The 24,187-nt window shown below is 35.7% G+C and overlaps 1 protein-coding gene across 1 annotated transcript in view; it reads right to left on the reverse strand.

Moving 5' to 3' along the window:
* LOC135079523 (phorbol ester/diacylglycerol-binding protein unc-13-like) overlaps positions 1 to 24,187 on the reverse strand; it is a 161,583-nt gene that overhangs the window by 68,825 nt on the left and 68,571 nt on the right. The window contains exons 2-4 of the mRNA XM_063974177.1: positions 17,436 to 17,465; positions 16,998 to 17,100; positions 4,219 to 4,333 (exon numbers count right to left, since the gene is read on the reverse strand). Coding sequence (XP_063830247.1) covers positions 4,219 to 4,333; positions 16,998 to 17,100; positions 17,436 to 17,465 — 248 coding nt within the window. The remainder of the gene's footprint in view (positions 1 to 4,218; positions 4,334 to 16,997; positions 17,101 to 17,435; positions 17,466 to 24,187) is intronic.

A 24,187-nucleotide genomic window follows, 5' to 3' on the forward strand; every position in this document is an offset into this window, starting at 1 on the left:
ATACAAGTTAGAACAACCTACAAGAGTGTTTCATTTCACTTGTAACAGAACAACGAGTCGCTCTATGATATGTTCTAGTTTATCGCCCTTTCACGAACCAAAGGTCGTACTTTTTACCTGTATTGTACCATTCGCAAGAACTTTACATTACACAGAAATGCTCGAGAAAATGCGTTACTCTAAAGCCTCGTCCGTGAGTACGTAGAATTTTGTCCAATGACCTCAACCTACCCATCCTTATCGCTCGCGCTTAATTATGTTGCTGTCGCGACTGTGCGACGGGCGGCCGCAGTGAGTTACGTCTATAAATTATTAAAATATCTCAACTTTAAGCAAATACAATCAACCAATTAATCAGTTTGCCTTTCCGCGGCACATTTGCCGGCATTCAAAGGAGGCAATCAATCAGGAGACTTCATTACCCGTCTGCAGCCCGCATTAATGTTCCAGATATAATCGAATCAATTGCCGATGTACTGAGTAATGATAGGTTTAAACACAGCCTGGCAATAACAGACAGCTCACTTTGAATAAAAATAAAAGGTATGATTTGGATTTAAACGGTATTATTCAAGCACTATGAGCCATTATTGTCATCAAAAGTTGATCAGGGACAAATGTTATTATTTAACAACTTTTAAGTAAATTTTAATTCATACATTTCTAAATATATAACTCAAAGGTGAATGACTGAATGACTGACTGACATAGTGATCTATCAACGCACAGCCCAAACCACTAGACGGATCGGGCTGAAATGTGTCATGCAGGTAGATGTTATGACGTAGGCATCCGCTAAGAAAGGATTTTACGAATCTCCACCCCTAAGGGGGTAAAACGGGATCCACGCGTACGAAGTCGCGGGCGGCCGCTAGTCTTTCTATATGAGCACAGATATGAGATACGATTCAGTGCAGGCCTAAGCCTCTACGCGGTCAAACATAAGTCACTTATCAATGTAAATTCTTTCTATTCAGGAAGGAAAAAATAAATGATTTCTCTCGATTATTTCTCAACCACACAATCTATTGAAAAACTGTTTACTGATCCTGATAGTGCTTCACGAGCTCTATCAGACGGTATCAATAATAGGTTACAGATTAAACTGGATCCATCCAAAAAGTCAATGTTTCCTGCTTCCATACATCTAGTACAGCCAAAGAGATACTATTTTATGATTCAAGTAGGTAGGTATTTGAATAAGGTGTTCCGTGTTAAGTACCATGTAATAATTAGGTTGGCTGTTTTATTTTGTCTACGAAGCCTAGCTCTTAAATTAATTCTTGGACTGTAGTTAATTCTTGCTATTAAGGTACAGGTCTTAGTAATTGAATCAGACATGCACTTAAAGTTATCGAACATAGGTAATTGTGTCAGCTTTTTGTCTTTAGGTATTTTAAAAAGTATTATTGGTAAACTAAACGTATTTTTGTGAAGGCTATTCACAAAAATACGTTAAAATTGACCTACGGATTGCTCAAAACATCTAAACAAATTGTTCAAATATTGAACCAATTATGCCGCTTAAAATCTTAAACTTCATTAGAACAAAGACTTCATTACGAAATAATGATCATCTCACATCTTAAATACGGTAGGTATTTAAACAAGCATAAACTCTAGAGCTCAAATCATAAAATATTGGAAATTTGTTAATTGGGGCCATATTACAACAGATTTATTATAGCGAACAATAACAATGATCTTAAGTAAATTCTTCTCCATTTTAATAATCAAAATCTTCTTAAGAATCGTTTTTAAATATGAAACTCAATACTGAAAGCTTATAAATTTTAAATACTTGTGAAATAAGCTTCTCTCTAAGCGTATTATTTCTTAGGACTCCAATTTACTTTCAATGTTACTCCAGAGACTGGGGATGAAATTGTAGAAAGAATCACAATTTCGTGCCGGCTGAGTGGTTGCTAGTGGTAGAGAAAATGAACAATAAATGCATTATGTTTAAGAGAAACAATGTGGAGACATGACAAAACATGGTTGGACGGACATGGTTGTACATACGATAGGGGAAAACTTTCTTTAATAATTCACAACCTACTATCGCCTGGTTGTGTAGTAGTGTGTGAGTATACGAGTTCTATTCATTAATCATAGTTTTTCATGCTTCAAGCTCAGCCCAATTGTGATGATGATTATGACTGGGTAATCGAAATTCTATTTAGTCCGTCATATAGATAATAAAAAAATGTTGGACACGTATTTTTTCATTTTTTTTTCATAATCGAATCATAACAGTATTAGGTATATTGAGTTGAAATGTCGCGTGAAGTCACTTCTAAGTAAAAAATCTACATAGGCGTGACGTAACGCGCCTTTTTAACTCGATGTAGCACTGTTATTATTTAATTATGAAAGAAAATAAAAAAACGAGTCTAATATTTTCTAATTATCGCTCTAACGGACAAATAATTGTCATCTAGCCTATTTTCTTGTTGCCCTATACGGTTATCATGCGTTAACCATTAATAACACTATTTTATTTGATTCGTAGAGATCTGAGACGGAAAACAGCCCTTTCATTTCTTACTATCTAACCTAACAGAAGTATACCCATATCTGTATCTTTATAACGACTTTATTAAATTTTAATCTGCCGATTACGTAACTAATTAAACATAATCGTTAGGCCATTTGACACGAAAACGAATAATTAAAAAATCTGTGGAGAGCGCGTCAATTAAAGCAGCATTGTTCAGCGCTACTTGACTACGCGGGGTCACAGAAGTACCTAAATATAGCAAGTTCACTGTCCACTAATTAAAAAAACACGGTCAAAATCCAGACCATGATAAAAACCCTTAGCATACGGTCCAATTCTAGCATAAAGACTGCTTAGTACAACAGCGCATATGGCCTTATCAAATTAATACTTCTATGTATGAAGGAATAGGTATCGCTATTCCAACTTATCCTAATAAATACAGTAGTTTATACATTATATGATATGCCGTTTGGTATATATACGAGCGGCTTGTGTATTAGCTTTTTGTCCTGTATCTACATTATATACCATTTCTATTAGGACTTCAATAAAATATGAATACTTTATCAATGTCTCGATTCTCTGACAAATCGTTACGTACTCGACACGTTCCTATTATTGTAATGCTACACGTGGGAAGACCTTTTAACAAGCAAGATACACGGCCCAGGCCAATTTAAATTACAGGGAAAAATTTCCTGCCTGCTTACAATATGGTAATAAGCACATCATAATAGTTTAGATCCTACTCGATAGAAACGTGGAAAAGATTGTTATTGATTTATATTAATATTGCAATCTTTTTTCATCTGAATGACTCTTTCGCATTCATATGTAGGTATAATGTTATACACAGAAGGTACACTACATCAAACGTGTTGAAAATATTTTTCCCAAAAGATTTCTTACTGCTCATTGATTTCGTACTATTTGTGAATAACAAAACAGTTTTTACAAAAGAACTAACTTCTAGTCTAGACTCTTACGAATTGTTCGTTTGAGAAATTTCTTTTAGTAAGTAGTTTTCGATGTAGAAATGAACATTCCATGTAAACCCAAAGGACATAGTGCGTAAAATTGGCTCTCAAAATGTCAGCATCAGGCAGACGTCTACGAAAGACAGATTTACATGTGGCTTTACCCATATATACCAAATTAAATACCACCTGTCTTACTCTTAGACTGACTGCGTGTTTTAAGATTGTATTTATGATATTTGTTTGGGCTTTAAGAGCAAAATAACTACGACATGAACTTCGGTGTTTTTGGTGGTAATTAAAGCGGTCAGTAGATATTTATTGATTGAGCCATGTCAAACGCCTCTCTGTATCTAAACGGGTACAATTGATTAGAAAAATTCTTGTAAAACCATTTTAAACTACTGTGATTATTGAAAGAAATTCACTAGGTCTTAAAGAGTGACTAGGACTACCTACCAGATAAGAAATCTTAGTTTGTTATAACATGCATTTTTTACTCTGGTATACGTCCTAGACGCAAGTTGTTGTACCCAGTGTTTTAAGCCCGTAACAAGAAGAAAATTAATCACAAGCAATAAATCGGTTGAAGTATTGAAATCCAATCCAATCCAATGCTTTTTGAGCACCTTTTCAAAGTACTAGTCAAAGAGCAACCACCAAGTATATTTTCAAATTAATAAATATGTGTTGTTTATCTTTCCTTCGACCTCTTTTTATTATCCTGCTCTGACTTACCTCGGTGTAAGCCACTGAAGTGAGAGGCAAGTAGTGGTACCCGAGGGCACGGTCCCAGATCACTCCTTTGTTCCACACCTCTACCAAGAGGCCCAGGTTGATGTCGTTAATTTCACTGTGGACAAAAAAAAGAGTGAGTACACAAGTAACGATGTTTACAACATTTTTAAGTATGCCTATAGTTAGGGGATAGACTACGATGAAAACCATTGGAGCTTCTTTCCGGAAAAACGAGTGTTTTCTTACTTTTATTATTTTTCTAGTGCCTACCTTTTATGATTTTTCTACTATAATATCGTCTAAGCTTCTTGATAAAAAATGTCGCCCAGATTTTGAGCTAATGTTCAATAACATAAAATTCACTCAGTGTAGTTGCAAAAACGTCATACAGCGGAAGGGAACAATGTTAGTTGTAATTTAATTATTTGCCACAGTTTTCAGCCGATAAATGAAATTGTATGCTATCTACAAACATTTTATAGGTATTATATTGTAAGTAAATTTACGAAAACGTTTACTAACATTTTATTTTAAAAACAGTTACGTGTGATCACGCGTCACAATAACAAAAACAATCGACACCATTTTTCGATCGGTTTTCAGAATAAGTCACACAGCGGAAGGGAACTAAATGTTTCCGATATCAAAGCGGGTGTTTTGTTTATGTCCCTGGGGACCTTCCCGGATTTTTATATCTTTCCATTCACGAGCCTATATGTTTTATGTGGGGAACTGATTTCGTTGACTGCTGCGTGGCCCGATTGTAGTGTCATGGACGGGTCAAAGAGTTTTAAGCTTTATTTTATTACCCTAAGTTATAAAATTGTATTTCGACAACGTGACAGGATATTTTTGGTTAAAGTGGCAGGATAATATTATTATTTCGTTTTCAAACTGAAAGTGAACGTAATAGAATTTAGAGCTTGTTTATTAATAGATTTTGAGGAATTTCCTTTAGCTCTCGTCAATAAAATAACAATTATTTTTGGGCATAATAAAAACAGGCTCCGCGTATTTTTCTTTATCAGAATAGCTATGGTAATATTTTATTAAGAGTAGGCTGTGTAACATAACAATTAATAATTCATGACATGATAGCTTTGAAGAAGGTAAAACAAGTCTTAAAATATTCGGTTTTCTTAGTAATTTTCCGTTTACGTTAATAGTAAAATCTCTGCTTGAGCCTGAAAAATGCGGTTACTTGAATATAGACGATGCTTTTTTAGTAAATAACTACTCATAAGTTACACTTAAGTCGATTTTAAGGATTGAAATCGTGCTTACAAAGCCGCAATAACGTAAGAAGCGAATAAAGTGTACGCTTAAATTACAAATCCTCACTCGCTTTGTTTTATTGCACGTCCGCATAAAACGTTAGCATATCGACTCTACCCGTCTCTTTCTGCCACGCCGAAATGCTGTCATGAGAGTAAGAGACAGATAGCCGGCTATCGTTTTGGTTTTCAATTTTCAGTCAGCATCCAGCGAAACGAACAATAAATTGGACTGGATCGACTTATAAATTTCGCGATACAGACCATAAAGATGGTGGTCTCGTTATAAATCTGTCAGAATAATGGAATGAATGAACTGTAACTGTTGATGAGCATTTATCATTCAACTATTTTAATATATTTTTAATTTATTTGTATTTTTTATTATTATTATAAGAGTTCTTATTAATATTATTGTATAAGTATACATTTAAATTCACTTTTTATTATCATTTTGTGTAGAATTGGATGCTTTATCTCACTCTACAGTATACGTACCTTTTTGAACGACAAATATGGTATAAATAAAAAATAATAAAAAAATATCCTTAGCCATTTATACATTGCATCTTTAGGCGGCTATCACACGGGGGCGACAGATTTAATCATTGTATGCAAGTACCTCAGTTTGTATAGAAAACACGCGCGGCACTTCACACTGACAACGCGTCCGCGGCGGAGCGCGGCGCAGTGTGATAACCGCCTTAGTCCCAAACCCAAACTCGGTCAAACTTGTATATACTATGGGTAACTTACTATAATAGCCAACTGACTTTTTTTTTGTAAATACATACATAGATAGAAAACACCCAGACCAAAACAAACAACTATGTTCATACACACAAATGTTTGTCTGTGCGGGAATCGTACCCGCGACCAAACTACACCAAACGGCCAATAATGTAGTGTGTAATAGGTACATATGGCAACAGCCCTACTCAGACCATACTTTATGGGGTAACTAAGTTAATTGAGCACAACTTAAGTTGATTGTTCGACCTTTGCCCGAAACATGGAACCCTCTTAGGTAGCGTGTCCTGTTGATCGAATTTATTATGTGTAGTTCTTACTTTATTTGTTGTGTAGTTTTACACCGTGTTTAGGGTTGCCAGGTGTCCGGCTACAGCCGGACATGTTTGGATTTTTACGGACTTGTCTGGCCAAATAATCTCATGACCGGCCTGTCCGGCTTTTGTTAAGGCTTTTTATGTGGGCTGCCCAGTCGAAAGTTGAGCCATAGAATAATATCGAGCACACATGCCGATTTGAAGATGATAATTGCTAATTGCACCAGTGACAAGGCATGTTAGCTATTAAAAGAGTTCATCGTCATCATCGTCTCAGCAATAGGAGGTCCACTGCTGAACATAGGCCTCCCCCAATGCTTTCCATGTTGCCCGGTTGGTAGCGGCCTGCGTCCAGCGCCTTGCTGCCACCTTTATGATGTCGTCGGTCCACCTTCTGGGTGTTGGTTAAAAAAGTCATGTCCGGCTTTTAGAGTTAAATAAATGTCCGGCCAAATTAAGCACCGAGTCTAGTTTTTGTGTTTTTGGACCTGGCAACCCTAACCGTGTTGCCCTTTATTTTACGAACAAGCCATTGGACGCGACACGCTTGAACATTTGTATGACATCCAATTCAATTTATTTTCAAGAATAATGTTGAAACTAGTGCTGTTCCGTGAATGTTCCAAGATAGGACTTTTCTATTCCTAAATATGTGAGAGATTCACTTTTACTATACGGTTACACTGCATGGTAATGACTTGTTAACTTTGCAGTTAACTGTGTGTGCGTATTTTTATATGAACGAAGTAATTATCCACGTGTGTTATTTATAAATAGCGCGCATCGGATAGGTAGTAATTATCACTAGCATTCACGCGCGGCCTACTATAGTACACCAGTCATCCTGTATAGCTTTCAATGGTGTACCGCGGAAAAAAGCGAGCTTTGGTTTTATTAAGAGTCCCTTATGTCTTTTGAACCAATGAATTTAACCTTAAACACCTTTTGCCAGAAAATCACTGTCCGTTAGGTATATACACTGCACCCCCGTAGCTATCGACATAAGTATTTTAATGGCTAGATCTGCAAGCCAAAAGGTACTGCATAGTAAGCCCATCATAGTCATTATCACCCTATGCCTACAATTCCCCTTCACCCTTGTCAATGATAACTCTGCACTATTCGCATACATTCTACTCAAGCTAGGTTATAGTTTGTCACATCAGCACGGTCACTCGGTCATTATTGCAACTACACCTAGAGCTGGCGTGATGCCAAACTATAACGCGCGGCCCTTCACGCCAGCTATGTACAGGCCGCATATTAAGCGAAATTACAAGTCACTTATGTCGTGGTGATAAGTACTATTTCGCAACAAAATGTATGTGTCATGTTTTGTTGACTGTACAATAGTCGCGCTGTTACATCAAAATTAATAATAAGCCGCACAGTTCACTGCTGGCTAACAATGCTTGGGCAAACTAAAAATAATTATAAAATATTTAGTTTCATACTGTATGTACAGTACAGTAAACATTGACAAGTTCTTTTTTTCACTAAAATCTACATCATTTAAAAAAATATATGGTAATTCTCTATGTAGAGTACTATGCAATGTATGTTGTGTATAGTTTGTTTTATTTTGTTCCGTTCCCACAGGATCTTAATGGTGTGTGGTTTACAATACAATATGGATCTGTCCATAGATAATGTAAATAGATGTTTGCTATACTCCAGTTTTAAATCGAACGAGGAAAATGGCGACTGTCAATCCATCAGCCCACCCACATATCCCTTTTAGAAAACTGTCGGTAAAAATAAAAAATAAAATCCAATATTTACCGACACGGATAAAAACCTGAGGTGATTAACTATTTACTGTGGTGTTTTGATAGCAGCCTTGGCTATTAACTCGGCAAAATATTATTCTAATGAGCAACCATGTTTTCCCACGAAGGTGAGTCAAGTTCCGATGCGGCGCTCCCACTGCCTCCACTGAAAGTTATCACAACAAACAAATATTTTCCCAAGCACCGGAGGATGAATGTTTTTCTTTTAAAATTCACTACGCCGTAGTCAAATTAGATGAAGCATACGATAAGTAAGGAGAATGAAAATTCTTGTAAAAAGTTTGGAATTAAGCGATAATTATGTTTTCCTTATTTTCGTAATTTCAATTCGTGTGTCAATGGGCACGTCGTGTTGTACTTACTCACTTTGACTAAGTCACCAAGGGCTCCTAGTTCATTAAAATCAATCTTAATTTGTTTGGACTTATTTCAATAAGTAAGTACCTGCAAATCGTCTGATTTTGCTTTTAAAGAGCCTCATACTCTCATAATCCTTTTGCCCTATCCGCACCGAGACATGCATTTGGCAAGTGCTGATAAGAAGCGCCACCGGTTTTGATATCATTGTGTTTGCTAATAAAGCTAGCATTTTCTTAGCTACAAGCATTTTAAATTGCAAAATTAGTATGCTCATCGTTTTTTCACTACGATACCTTTGATAAAAATACCGATTTAATGAAAAACAAAATTGTGAAACCCGAAAGTATTCACGCACAAGGCTTACGCTCGATTCACCGGATATTACAAATTGTCGCGTGTTTTTCAAAACAATTTCACGCGGATTGCTCTCTCATGTGCGGCTGATTCAAAATTTACATAAACAACTTTATTTTCCTAACAATTTGGCTACTAACATGAAATACGTGGAAATTGCGTGGAAAGGCTAGAGTTACTGCTTTAATAAAATTTATGATTTTAATGCTTTATGTTTTTGTTTTTATCAAATGTATATGTATGTATGTATATTATGTTACCACGCGAGATCAGAGATAAAAACACCTTAGAATAGCATTTTGTATGATTAATTTTATTAGAATATTTCATCGTTTGTGTTAATTACGACGATGATTTCTAATTCTTGTAGATTAATGACTAACTACTTGTTTTCTACTTATTTTGATATTCCGTTGTGTATTATAAGCCGTCTTTAAAATTCGCTTTAAGTATTAAAGTATAGAAGATATCTTAACTGTAAAATAATGTTTTTTAGAAAAAGTAACTCAATATCAAAGTCTAATGGATAAAAAGAAATAATTGCATTTCAAACCTTTTATCTGAAGTAACTTTAAACCCTGTATAAAGTCATTCCACCCACGCCACTTAAATAATATTGATAAGCTGTTAACTTAAGAGCTCTAGCGGGTTGAAACAAAGAGGGTTTAATGCAGAGGCGCTCAACCTTTTCTGGACCAAGGACCACTATGATTTTTTTATTGTAACTTAAAAAACTTTTTTTAATTTACAACGAGGAAGTTCTTTGCCTGCACCTTGCCTAATGGAAAATGATGATCAGGCCGAAGGTGGAAGCTAGCTTTACTCGGAATCCTAAACCACAGAGGTACTGGGTCTTACCTCTAACAGCTGAAATACATTGTTATTATGGCAATATTCTGTTGAACTTAAATCAATAAGGCTGAGTCGCACCACCTAACTTTGACCGTAACTATAACGATAACCGGTGTTTTTTGTATGGAGTTTAACAGATTTGTGACGTTTGTCCAAATTAAAGTAAGATGGTGCAACTCAGCCTAAGTGTGTGACATGAATAATATTTTAACAGTCATCCTAGGAATAATATTAAATATTTGAGTATTTCTCATGATGATATGCGGAAATGTACCGCCTGGAAAATTTTAAATAGATCGCGGACTATATCTTGATTCCTGCGAACTACCTGCGCCTGCGGTCCGCTTACCACTGGTTGGGAACCACTGGTTTAATGCAACTTTTTGTTCCACCCGGTGACTTTGAGGGATTTATTTGACGGCTTATTGCAGCCTAGACTCGGGCTAAATTTTAAACCGTTCTATGAACTATACAATTTATGAGGCCATCCAGAGTTCACATGTCCCCTAAATAAATAAGTCTTTAATTGATCAACGCGTAGCGTACAATAGTAATTTTCGGGGCATTAGTAAAAAACCATTCTACGTTTTTTCATAATAATAATAATAATTAGAGCATATAATTCCTAGATCGTGCAGGGTTTCGTCAGTAAGCACACAGTAAATCTTGGGTCTAATCAAGTTGGCCGCCTCTGTTCCCTACACTATTTTAGAGTAATATTTCGAGTTGACATGCTGATGATATTTATGACAAAAAGTTTCCGAACTAGATTACACTATTATCTTAAATTTTCCCAACTCACACTATTTCATTTTCTCCAGTTACCCTTCCTAACTCTTCCACTTTGTCATTATACACACCTACGCAATCTGAATCTGTCATAATAATGAATTTACGGTAGAAAATACTCTTAATCTGAATACAAATAACAACGGCTTACCCCGGTTACGGCGGCACCGCAACCGGCCTACCCCAATAGGTATACAGTTCACAAGAACGCTGTTTCGATTCTATCTGTCACTGTGGCTCATGCGTGCTTCTCGCTTTGCGTGAGAAGGATGGAGACATTTGAAACTTTGGATTACAGGCTTTCAGGCCTCGATCAACTCTGGATTAATATTGCTTACGCGTTATGCCGAGACGAGCTACATTGAGCGTCTCAAGACAAAATGGATTTAGCATCTTTATATGGAACCATAATTGGTTTACCGTGTGCGTCTTAAAATAATCCTACCTATACAAGGTGTAAAACGGGTTCGTACAAAATTTTACACTAAAAATAAATAAATTGTCACACTTATAATACCAAGCCCTAAAATAGCAGAACTTGTATGTATTGTATTAGCATTCGTGAGAACGGTTGTCGTACACATAATATGAGCGTTTGTATAACAAGCATAATTAAACTGGTAATATAAGAGGTTTAACAAATAACTGTTGTGCTAGAGAGTAGGTATTTATTTATAAATTAGATACATCCTCTCTGGTCACACGATACGTCAGTGTGTTTGAAGGGCGTAACTACGTGAACGTTATTACGAAGGCGTTATACCGGGCTTAATGCGCACGGCTTGTGAATTCTAAGTCCGGAGACAAATAGTTCTCAGAATCGGATTCATCCGATGTTGGATAAAGGATGGGTTTACTAACGAATCCTTAAATCGCTTTTCATACGTAAGAACACCTAGTAATTTATTCTTATTACAACTTAAAAATCTTTATATCTTGATTTTGCAGAACCTGTATTAAAATGAGCTGTTTACAAACACATCTTAAAGTACAATAGATGTTGAGTAATATCCAGTAAAAATTTAAATTAATTTGGAAAACACCCCGTATAACTTCTAACCAATCTGGACCATACTATGCACAAGCAACAATGCTATCAAGCTAAGCATTGGTGCCATGTCGTTGGCACTATGTGCAAGAAAAATAAATGGGTAGTCTAATATCTCTTTCAAAAGATGTAAATACCGACTAACAAATGAATATAGGTCGTAAATCAGTCCACGAAAAAAGTAAACATTATATCATTAGTTCATACCACATAGCGTAAGTTTTCCTCAGTTTTTAGGGCCTTATATGAGCCAGTCAATCTCGCGCTTATCTACTAATAGCTTTGCCGTCTCGTACTCGTCATTACTCATCCAAGAGAACCTAAAGAATAGCAACATTTTTTTTATATTTAACCTCAGCAAGACATGACTAAGATGCGAACTATGATAATCCCAACATTTTTTTTTTTTCATTTTATATAGGTAATACAAATTGCTAATAAATCTTTAAAAAAAAATTCGTTAGGTATCTTAAAACTTTATTGGACTTTAAAAAAAAGAATGAACAATCCAACCTTAATGACATACACTTACGCCATTTCAAAGGCACTGGGCTAAAAATAATTTGGACTAAGTAAGTAATCCATAAACTATTTATAAACTATGGAATCGTAGAGATTCACCAACAAGGGTCTGAAACAAACTAAACATTAATGAGAGTACGAACGTTTCGTTTGTTCTAAAATGTAATTAAATTAAGGGTATCATCAATCTTCATCTTGCATTCCACACAAACGAAGTTGGACATAAATCAAAACCCCAACGCTCATTGAATATTTATTTTTCTCTTGCTTTTAAGAAAATAACTTACAAACGTTATTTGTAAAAGTATCTTGGATTTGGTTTGCCCGTCGCCTCGTTTAGGTCTGGAGCATTATAGGTGTTATTTAAATCCCAATGAAAATAGGTAAGTATTAAAACAAGCCTTTAGTGCCTTTTTTCTGTGATGCGGATTTCAGCAGTGCGGATCTGATCTCTCTAATCTGTGGCGTGTGTATATACCTAATAATCACGCTGCTAGTTGCGTGCTTGTGCTTAATAGGAAAAACATAATATACATTTAAAATAATGATGATAAGCCCTAATCACCGAATTCGGACCAAATCCGCACACGTGTCGAAATCCGCATCACAGAAAAAAGGCACTAGTAAATAACACGAGTTTTACAGAAATAAGTCATAGCAATGTCACATTAAGGATAATATTTGTTTACGTCGAAGAGAGAGCTTTAAAAGCTTTTAATATGCACCTAGATAATACGCTGTTAAACACAACAACGCAAACAGCGGCATTATCGAAGCACTACAGTAGATATAATACTATCTGATAAAAACTGCAAATCGCAGATCGATATGGCCTCATTATGCAATCTACTCGGTGATATAAAGCAAAAAGCAGCAGTATTTTATATTATTTCTTGCGCAGAAAGAAATGCGAAATACTCGTATAAATTATACCCCAGAAAGCATTAAAGGAAACATTTTAAAAACTTAGAGACTCACAGGAGGAGAAAAGAGAATCTTTTTCGCAAATAAGAATCTGAAATACCTACACATTTTGAAAAATCCCTAACATTAAATGAAGCAGACTGAATTAAATACGAGAGCAAAAACTCTTCATTTCATTTAATAAAGGTACTTAGAATAAATACTAAGCTTTTTTTTTATAAACATTTGTGCTTTCTGGAAAAGCTACAACTGCAGAGAAGCTTTCGGATATCGTTTGTCGAAGTCCATATAAAAACTTTTTGAAAATAGGTATGTAAATTGTAGGTAATACACATACATAATCGTATATTGAAAATTACATTTCATTAAAATGATATCTATAAAGTTATATCCAACATGAATTTTGCTCTTGGTTGTTAAATACCAAACACCACCTGCGAGTACTTACTCTAGTTCCCTGCTATAACTATTACTTCATCATCATCATCATCATTTCAGGCATAGGACGGACGGCTGAACATAGGCCCCCCCTAATTATTTCCACAATGGCCGGTTGGTGGCGGCTTACATCCAGCGCCTTCCTGCTACCTTCATGAGGTACCGGAAAGCGCAGCGTAGGACGTCCACCCACCCACAAGGTGAACCGACGACCTCATAATGGTAACTATTACTTACAAAATGTATGATATTATACTGTCTAAGTACTTGCAAACCCACTGTACATGTATATTGATCGAATAGAAAGGAAATACGAGTACATTATAATACTTAGGTATTTATTTAACAGAAACTTGTTTCCAGCAAATGGCATAGCTCTCACCATCCGTCGTGGACACTTGAAAGTAGGACGGATGGAAAAGTTCAATGCACAACAATTCCTATGACAGCTATATAAAAGCACTGAAATTATAAGTGAGAGAACGCCCACATGCTACAATAAAGGGCAATTCTGAATACGGCTGAATGAAGGGGAAAAGGGGCACCTGCGCGAAAAAATATATTTTATGCTCTGATTGTACGATGAGTTATCGAATTGTGCGATGCCCATTACTGGATTACAAGTGAAGCTTACTTACAAGTCAACTTATATTGTGCCGATATGCACAATACTTAATCTCTGCATATCTTATCTTGATCACGTTCACAGTGTCAGCACATTTATCACGTATAGTGTTGAGGCTGTAACGTCATTAACCTTTAATCTATATCGTATAAATTCACGTTAATAAACAGACTAATAACAGAGACTAACAACAACTCTCGTCTCATTCATACGGTCTCTACCATGGCACATAATTATATCAATAAGTTTGTGATTGGTTATAATGTATTTTAATACTTTCACCATACATTACATGGTATTAACTTTTAACATACCCATATATTAGAGATCAAACTGTAGATCCTGGCTACACAGGAGTTGCAGCGGTGGGAACGAGACGTGGGAATATCCCGATACCCACCTATTACTGAATATGAATACTGTATTCATAACACACTGTTTTTTTAACAGAAAAATATTATAGCTAGGTATTTCTTCTACTAAACGAATAAAAAATGATTCTTTCTTTTCAATTACAAGTGACAGGTTCGACAGACCGATATCGACGCTATTGACGGATAGAATAGTACTAAAACAAAGTAGGCACTTAAAATAATTCAGTAAATAAATAATTCGTCGGACACAGACATAACCTACTATGAATAATATTGAGACGACTTATTACTGACTCTACATCATAAAGGAAGTCGTCATTCACATCCGTATTTACAAACGATGCTTGCTTAAGTGAAGCAGCCAATCGAACGCACAGCGTTGAATAGACCTCTGTGATTGGTTCGTGTGTGACCCTGTGCGTCCACGCTCCTGTGAGACCTCACAGTAATGTTTGTGAATACAGGCGTCAATCTCTCTTTTTAAAAATGTTTGATTTCATTAAACAATCTGGACATAGTACGTTGTTCTCTACCAGCACAAACTCTACGATCGTAAACGCCAGAGGTCACGCCCACCTAGGGTTGCCAGGTCCAAAAACACAAAAGCCGGACATTTACCCTAAAACCGGACATTGGTGGCGTACACACCGTCGTTTATTCCAAAAAAAAGTTTTATGTGATAGCAAATTATATTGTATTCTTTTTGGTGCGTGATGCCCTAAGCAATTGCTAAATTTCTTTATGAGTTAATCCTACATTAGGTATATTAGCAAATAAGGCCCTGCAGCCACATAAAAAGCCTAACAAAAGCCGGACAGGCCGGATGAGAGAATATTTGGCCGGACATGTCCCTAAAAGCCAAACATGCCCGGCCAAAGCCGGACACCTGGCAGCCCTACGCCCACCGCGTTAACCGCAGTTTATTTAACAATTTGCCGCCGTTCCCGACAGATTATGAAAATGATCAATGTCATGCCCCCTATTTATTTGTGGATGAGTGTCACTTATTTCACTGAAGCGCTGGGGCGGGGAGGGCAACGAGTGTGGCTATTAATTTAAGAGCAAACATGGACGCGGTTTTTTAATACGAGTTTTCCGGGAACTTTAAATAAACTTTATACTGTGTCATTTGAAAATCCTGCTGCTTGTCAGTTATGTGTGATATACACTAATGTGTAATGTCTATCTTCTTCACCTATTAGTGGTATGCGAATACATATTTATCCTCCTTTTTACATAATGTCGACTTTTGGATGCGGGCGGCGCAGGACCGGTCTTTGTGGAAATCCTTGGGGGAGGCCTTTGTCCAGCAGTGGACGTCATTGAGCTGAAACGAACGAACGACTTGTGGTTTTTTGATCCGAGAGAGATAAATAAGTATAAACTTTGGCCGACCCATTCTGTGGGCACAATTAAAAATTCTTTCAAGCTTTGAATTCTGGGACTGAAGTTTGGGACAATCTATACTTGCTAGGGAGAGTAGCATTTAATAGAAACAATGGTTCGTATTCTCCTTTCTTCCTTGTTACAGTCAAGAGAATGTTACAGGATGACTCCCAGAACGACTAACGTTATCGTATTGTTCGTTTAAGATCAAATCAGCCATCAACAATGTTTCTTATACTTATTACTGTAATTATGCACTAGATAATAATATAATTGGCACTACACCGGCTGAAATACCACAATTATAATACCTGGGCGCCGGCAGTTCCATTCGTTATAATTAATGATATGCCTTGCCGTAGCGTGGTACGGACGTAGCTGCTGATTTTGTTAAGATATTTATACATTGCTACTATTGTTAACTTTTGGTTTCAAAATAATATAATGCTAGAAGTTATAGCACTGTCACGACAGTAAATAATTAATTACTTAGTAACTAATTAGAAGAATGAAGGAATAAGTTAATAATAATCTTAACTAACTGAATGATAACCTTTAAAGAAGTGTTTTGAAAACATAAAGGTAAATAGAAATACCTAATTTAATGTGCTACACATAAAAGGACTAAAGTATCAAATCAATCCTATTCATGGTTAGGTACTTACAACTTCCAGATCAATTAACCAAACCCTAGGAGAATTATAGCAACCAGATATGGATTAATTTACTTAAATAGATACGCATCCATCTACATATTTACAATAACCATATACATTATACAAATGCTCATGCACATCACATTAATATTTACCCCCAGTGGGATTCGAATCCAAACCTTTCACCCGAACGAATACAAAACCGATCTAAACCAGTAAGGTCCCGGAACGTATATGTATAAAACATCGACCAAACTGGCCGCCTGAAACTACGTAATTTCATGCGGAAAACTAACTAAAGTTAGACAAGTTATACTCACAAAAGGAAGTCTTGCTCCCAGCATGGTGTCGGGCCCTTCACTGTCACCGTCGTCGACTTGACATTCTGTAGTTTGAGTGTCACGTATGTGTTGAATTGTGTTGCTGCAAATGAAAACGAGCCTTAGCAACTAGATTTAAAGTGGAAAATTACTTGAAAGGCTGCACATAGGCGTCTTTGGAGAGGTCTGTTTTTGTGTGAATTTACGTTACAAAGAGAGTATGGTAAAGTTACCTTAGGGGCGACTTTTCAATCACCAGATAACTTTTATCTGTAGAATAAGTTTGGCGTTTTGACAGTTCGTGTATGGGAAATTGTGTCAAAACGTCAATTTCATTCTTTAGGGTCAAAGATAATAATGTCATTGGTCCTATAATTAGATAAGATAAACTCAAGTTTTAGATAATAAAAACATATAAGTTTTTGTAAAAATGCTTACCTTGTATACCAACATAGCGCGCTTTTTTTACTGAAACAAAAAAATACTCTATTAGTAATTTGTAAATCAAATCAATTTTCAATTCAAACCTTGATGCAATCTATTCAGTATTGTACAAGTATAATGGTGGTTGGTTTATTCTTAATTAAATATATTATAGTAACTCATTTAAATGAATTCATTTAAAACGTAGTTGATTACCAATTTCAATGTACCTATCTCTAATGTAATTGAAATTCTTAGTTTCAGTGTGCTTACCATAAGTTTACGTTACGTGTGCTCGCTAGCGACTGCGTAAAAAAATGACATTAAATGTATGACAGAGTGTACAGCGCCCCTAGCGCAACTTTTAGGAACTAAAATCTTCATAAATATTTTTTGACGTACTCGCTAGCGAGCACACCTAATGTAAACTCATGGTAAGCACACAGAACATTTTTTCATACCTATCGGCATAAGAACTTTTTTGACAGAAAACTGAATACATATAAATGTCTTTATTCTCACAATATACATATGTCGTCACTACAAGACGCAGGTTGAAGAAACCATGACACTTCTCCAATCCAGCACTATATCAACAGGTATTTATGAGGGTACAAAGGGTGGACGGACGCGCAATCTATATCAATTTATAACTCCCGAGGGCGGCTTATCTGCCCAACCTGCGCAAGTTGGGCGGCGACAAAAACTTTAAACTTATAACGGCCCAGGTTACAGGTGATTAGCGAGTTGACTAACTTCTGCTTAATGAAGATACAGCTGTTACACAGGTCATTAAACTGACATTCAATTTAGTTTGACGTAAAATAAAGGGTAATTATTCTTTTAGAAAAGTGTTCAGGTTTTTAAGATTAATTAGGTTACAACTAAGTAATAAGGATTTAAACGCTAGGTATACTTACAATAAATGATTGATTTGAAAATGTAATTTAAGCCGCTCTAAAAAGAAAAACATAAATTATAATAACTTTGAAGTACCAAAAAAAATAATTGAGTTTAATCGCTATTTAGCAGTGCTTCTATTTATGGTGTCTCTATTTTACCATAGATTCTAAAATATTATATTGCACAAAGCTGTTTCAGAAACGCTTGTATTTAGACCACATTGAACACACAGTTCAAGATAACTCAAAGTTTCTGACTCCATCAAGCGAACTTGCAGATTTTGTTAATCTTATTTATTTGAGCAAATGCCCAACTTTTGTTCTGTTTATAAGAGAACATTAAAATATAATGTTTTCAACGAATTGCAAAGTGAATTATGTTTCTCTTTGACTTAAACTCGATTGTCCCAGTGGATTTGTCTGAGTGGATTTCGATTTAACACAAAAAGTATTTGTCATGCGTGTTTAAATCAAAACCTTTTAGAATGTAAATTCACTAACACCATTTTCTAGTTTTGTCTCATGGTGATAAAACTTACCTTTTTTATGTGAAAGGAGGCAAACGAACAGATGGATCACCTGATGGTAAGTGATTAGATTACCTAGTAGGTATTATATTCTTCTCCGTCTAGTAAAATCTCCATCCTAAAAATTTTTCTTTATTTATATTTGTTATTATTATATCTGTACTTATTGTTGTCGCAACAGGAAAAAACTTCCGTGCTCACAGGCAATTTGCCCACGCCTATTACTGGCAGACAGTTTGCAACAACTCACGTGAAAGATCTGTTTTATTTATATCATATTTTCTACTTTATTCTTAGTGAATATTTACATTTTTTTAGGATAAATTATGTCTTCCACAATTGGAAATATTGGACTTCTCAGATCTTGAAATTAAATTCGTCGCAGGTTCTAAGATGGTTAATTTTAATAGTTAAGTTATCCCTCGAGACAACCTTCAATGATTGAGTTTCACATAAATATTAGTGTGAACGAAAGGTAACAATAGTTTGCTAGAATGCATCAAGCTGAACACTTTCTATTGCACCTTATAATGGTAAGTACTATCCGTTCGCTTTAAGTTTGCCGCTGGCGATATGACGTCACTCGAAGGGAAAGCGTCTATAACTATAACAAACTATATTTAAAATATTTTTTATTTAATAATATTGATAAAAATAGTGTATTTGCGTAAAATAAGACACATCAATTGCGTTTAATCACTAACTAATTGCGTTAAATCGCGGTTGAGGGAGGGGACGCGCATTCCACGGACCGGCAAACTTAGCGCGAACGGGTAGTAATAGTTGCGATTTTAATAACAAAGTACCTATTACCTACAGTCTATAGATTTTATGTGCGGTAGACTGTACAAAACAAAAAGTACTCGACAGCAAAATTTTAAATATAAGCTTACTACGACATACCCGTAAAAATTACCGCAAAAAAGCCAGCTCAAAGGGTGAGCCAGCAAGGTATGCAGATTCGCCCTTTCGGTACAAAGTCAGGATAAATAGGGGCTGAAATGTTAAATATCCTCGGACATTTTGCGGGTAGGATAATAATATGTGAAAATAACAAACTCACACTGCTACGTGAAATAGCACTCAGCTTTTTCGTATTTAAATACGTGCTTAGACCCCACTTACTTGTTTAAAATAACTGCTATAAATATGAGTAGGGAAGAAAGCTTTTCAGAAACAATTAGATTGATGATAATGTTAAAATAACTTAGTTTTAAATGTAATATTTAGAGACCACATTTTATTATTTAATTTACAACTACATACACACATAGCCGCTTGTCTACAAACTAGGTAGTTCTTTGTATATTTTTTTGTTCAATTTTAAGATACATAGTTTTAAAAAAACTATACAAAATTCATTATTTAAACAATTTGCCACGCCCTGTATTTCAGTTTCATCCGATTCAGCTTTGAAATATTTAATTGCGTGTAGACTAAATGCCTGAACAAACACTGGCGCAAAAGAGGAAGCATTTTAGTGGCCAGAACATGGACTCACCCATAGCTGGGCATTAACTCGTTAATCCGTTAATCGTTAATTAACGAAGTTAACATTTCTATTAACGGATTAACTTTTAAGTTAACTTTAAAAAATGTTAACGGACTCGTTAACTTCCGTTAAATTATCCTAAGTCCGTTAATCGTTAATCCAGTACCTATTATTTACCAAAAAGATACAGCAGGCACTAGAAAAACGCGTTCTGACAAGTACGTTCGGGCTTCCAGAACTTCCAGAACCCAAAACACCAGTTTTTGTAACCAGAAAGAAACGATATAAAAAATGCTATTTTATTTATTTATTTACAAGCTTATATCACAGAACAATAATAAGTAGGTACTACCAGGCCTGTTCATCTCCGCGAGTTTACATCGAAAACAAAACACGCACGATGGCCCACCTACAGGATACTATTCGACAAGGCCTCACATACGAGCGAACATTGACTCACGCACGCATATTCTTGTGTATGATGGAAGAAAATAAAGAAAATGGTGTACTAAATACTGTGCAGTATTTAACTGCCTAAATAATAATAAAAACACAGAATGTACTTTTTTAAGTTGCCTCAAGACACTGAGAGGTAAATAAGTAGTTAATATTATTCATGATAATTCATGCTAAATCATGTATTTCCTCCGCCATTTTCCGCAGTTTGGCACCTCACGTCACATCATTTTACCGAAGTCAGCCCTATAGCTTCGGCGCAGTGCCGATCACTGACGTTTGCAACAAAATGGTGCTTGACTCTTGAGACAGGCTAAATTACACCATATTGTTAATGACATTGAGCATACATTTTTTTAAATACCTTCTCGAAGTAAAACTTCTGTACGTACTTAGTACTTATTATTATTCTGTGGTACTACATACAGAAGGTTTACTTCGCTAGGGTATTTAAAAAAATGTATGCTCAATGTCATTAACAATATGGTGTAATTTAGCTTCTCTCAAGAGTCAAGCACACACACAAGCTGACTTCGGTAAAATTATGTGTGACGTGAGGTGCCAAACAGCAGAAAATGGCGGAGGAAATACATGATTAAGCATGAGTTATCATGAATAATATTAACCACATAATTACCTCTCAATGTCTTCAAGTCTTCAGGCAACTTAAGAACCGGCCAAGTGCGAGTCGGACTCGCGCACCGAGGGTTCCGTACCATTGATTTATGAAATTAAAATTATTATTTTCTATTTAAGTTATTAGTATGAAAGATTACGCGGTAATAAGCGGTTTACGATTTACGAGGTATTAAAAAAAAACTACTTACTAGATCTCGTTCAAAACAATTTTCGTTGGTAGTTTTTATAGTAATGTACATCATATGTTTTTTTTAGATTTTTCATTTTCTTATTAATTTTAGAAGTTAGAGGGGGGGGGGGGGACCAACTTTTTTCCACTTTGGAAGCGTCTGTCACGCAAACTATTCGGTTTAGAAAAAAAGTATTTTAGAAACCTCGATATCATTTTTGAAGACCTATCCGTAGATACCCCACACGTATGTGTTTGACGAAAAAAAAATTTTTTAGTTTCAGTTCAAAGTATGGGGAGCCCCCAATACTTATTATATTTTTTTTATTTTTGCATCAAAATCTTAATGCGGTTCACAGAATACATCTACTTACCAAGTTTCAACAGTATAGCTCTTATAGTTTCGGAAAAAAATGGCTGTGACATACGGACGGACAGACGGACGGACGGACAGACAGACAGACATGACGAATCTATAAGGGTTTCGTTTTTTGCCATTTCAGCTACGGAACCCTAAAAAGTACATTCTGTGTTTTTATTATTATTTAGACAGTTAAATACTACACAGTATTTAGTGCACCATTTTCTTTAATTTTTTTCCATCATACACAAGAATACGCGTGCGTGAGTCAATGCTTGCTCGTATGTGATGTGAGGCCTTGTCGAATAGTAATCCTGTAGGGGGCCATCGTGCTTTTTTTGTTCTCGAAGTAAACTCGCGGAGATGAACAGGCCTGCTTATATTGACTTCACTTGTTAGTATGTGTGGGACAAATCTTGCAACTGAATTTATGACCAGTTCTCCTCAACCGATTGAGCTGAAATTTGGTAATTGGATTTGGAATCGCATCGAATTTGGATTCGTTGGATTTGTCTTTTCGAGCACTTTAGTACTAGATGATCTCCAGGGTCCTGATGATGGAGTCAGGAGGTGGCCATAGGAATTCCTAAACGAAACGGTGGAAACTTATCGAGTTTGGGTTTGTTGGATTTGTCTTTTCGAGCACATTGGTGCTAAATTGTATTGGTGAACGCCAGACCAACGTCACTTTATAAACTCTGAAAGTTTGTCAGCGTATGCTCCCAATATAGGTTTGAATGTTGGTGGATTATGAAGTTTGGTTCATTGTGGCTTTCGCAGCTATCCTAAAAAACTGTCTGGCAAGGAGTTGGAACTGTCAAAACTGTCTGGCTAAAAAGAGGAATAAATTCCATGCGCGATACAAGCTTTTGAAATTATTTGAACCTTGCATACAAATATTTTTTTCGTTTTATTATAATGGGTTAACGGATTAACGATTAACGTTAACTTGCGTTAAATCATGCTAAAAGTAACGTTTTAACGTTTAACGAAGTTAATTTTTTTATTAACGGTTTAACGATTAACGAAGTTAAATATTTGATTAACGGTGCCCAGCTATGGACTCACCACACGCTGGAATGCGAGAACGTCGGCCTTATACATTTTGCCAAATAAAATAACTAAGGAAAACCGTTATATTAATGACTAGCTTTCCGCCCGCGGCTTCGCCCGCGTGGAATTTTTCGGTTTTTTATATAACTCATGACACTCGGCAATAATGTGGCATTCTATTGGTGAAAGAATTTTTAAAATCGGTTCAGTAGATCCCGAGATTACCCCTTACAATTTAACAAATATACAAACACACAAACTTTAGTTTATCTTTATCTTTACATCTTTATAATATTAGTATAGATTATTAAACAACATTAGAATAAAAACATAACTTGCCTTGTATTCATCTAACTTTTAACTGAAACTATTAGTACTTGCAAATATTTTAGTAGCTTAGATTTCTTGTAACTATTAGAATTACTATGATTTATCTATTTTTAAATAAGTTGAAATATTTTTTTTGTCATAGGCATGCAATAGCATTTAACCATTGCAACTCTCTAATTCCGTTGACTGCGATGCGACGTGGGTGCGACGTGGGCGCGACGTTAGCGCAAAGTGGGCGCAACGTGACATTTCCACAATTAACAAATAGATATTTAATTTTCGCAACAAAACTGAGAGCAAACGACATGTCGCGAAGTGTGCCAAAGGATCAGAAAAGTGTATTAGTTTAGTAAAATTATTCGGAGTGAAGTCCCTTGTATTATTTAAACCTTTATGATATCACTGCCATTTCTGCCTTTAGGCCATCCTTCAATACTAATGTGCCTTAATAAAAGGACGCCCTTTCAAGATTTGCGACTATTAAGGCCTTTCTGAACCTTTTGTTCTTTTATAAACAACATTAGCGGCGGTTTCTCCCCCATTACTTGATTGATGGACTTCATACGTTTTGTTTTATATGCTGGGTTCGATTCAGTATAAGGCTAATTCCAGAAACATAGCTTTTTGGTTTAACCTTGTAAGCACTCTCACTTACATTTAGATTACACCTACGTGAGTATTTTTACGGAAATCTGAGATTGGATATGGAAGTAATATTCCTTTAGCTGTTTTCGTATTTCTATAACAAAAACACTATTAGGTACATAAACTTTGAGACAATCCATTCAATATCTGGCTTATACATATCTATCACAAACTTGTATTAGTACGAGGACAC

The sequence above is a fragment of the Ostrinia nubilalis genome, chromosome 16 (assembly GCF_963855985.1).
Source record: "Ostrinia nubilalis chromosome 16, ilOstNubi1.1, whole genome shotgun sequence".
Lineage (NCBI taxonomy): Eukaryota > Metazoa > Arthropoda > Insecta > Lepidoptera > Crambidae > Ostrinia > Ostrinia nubilalis.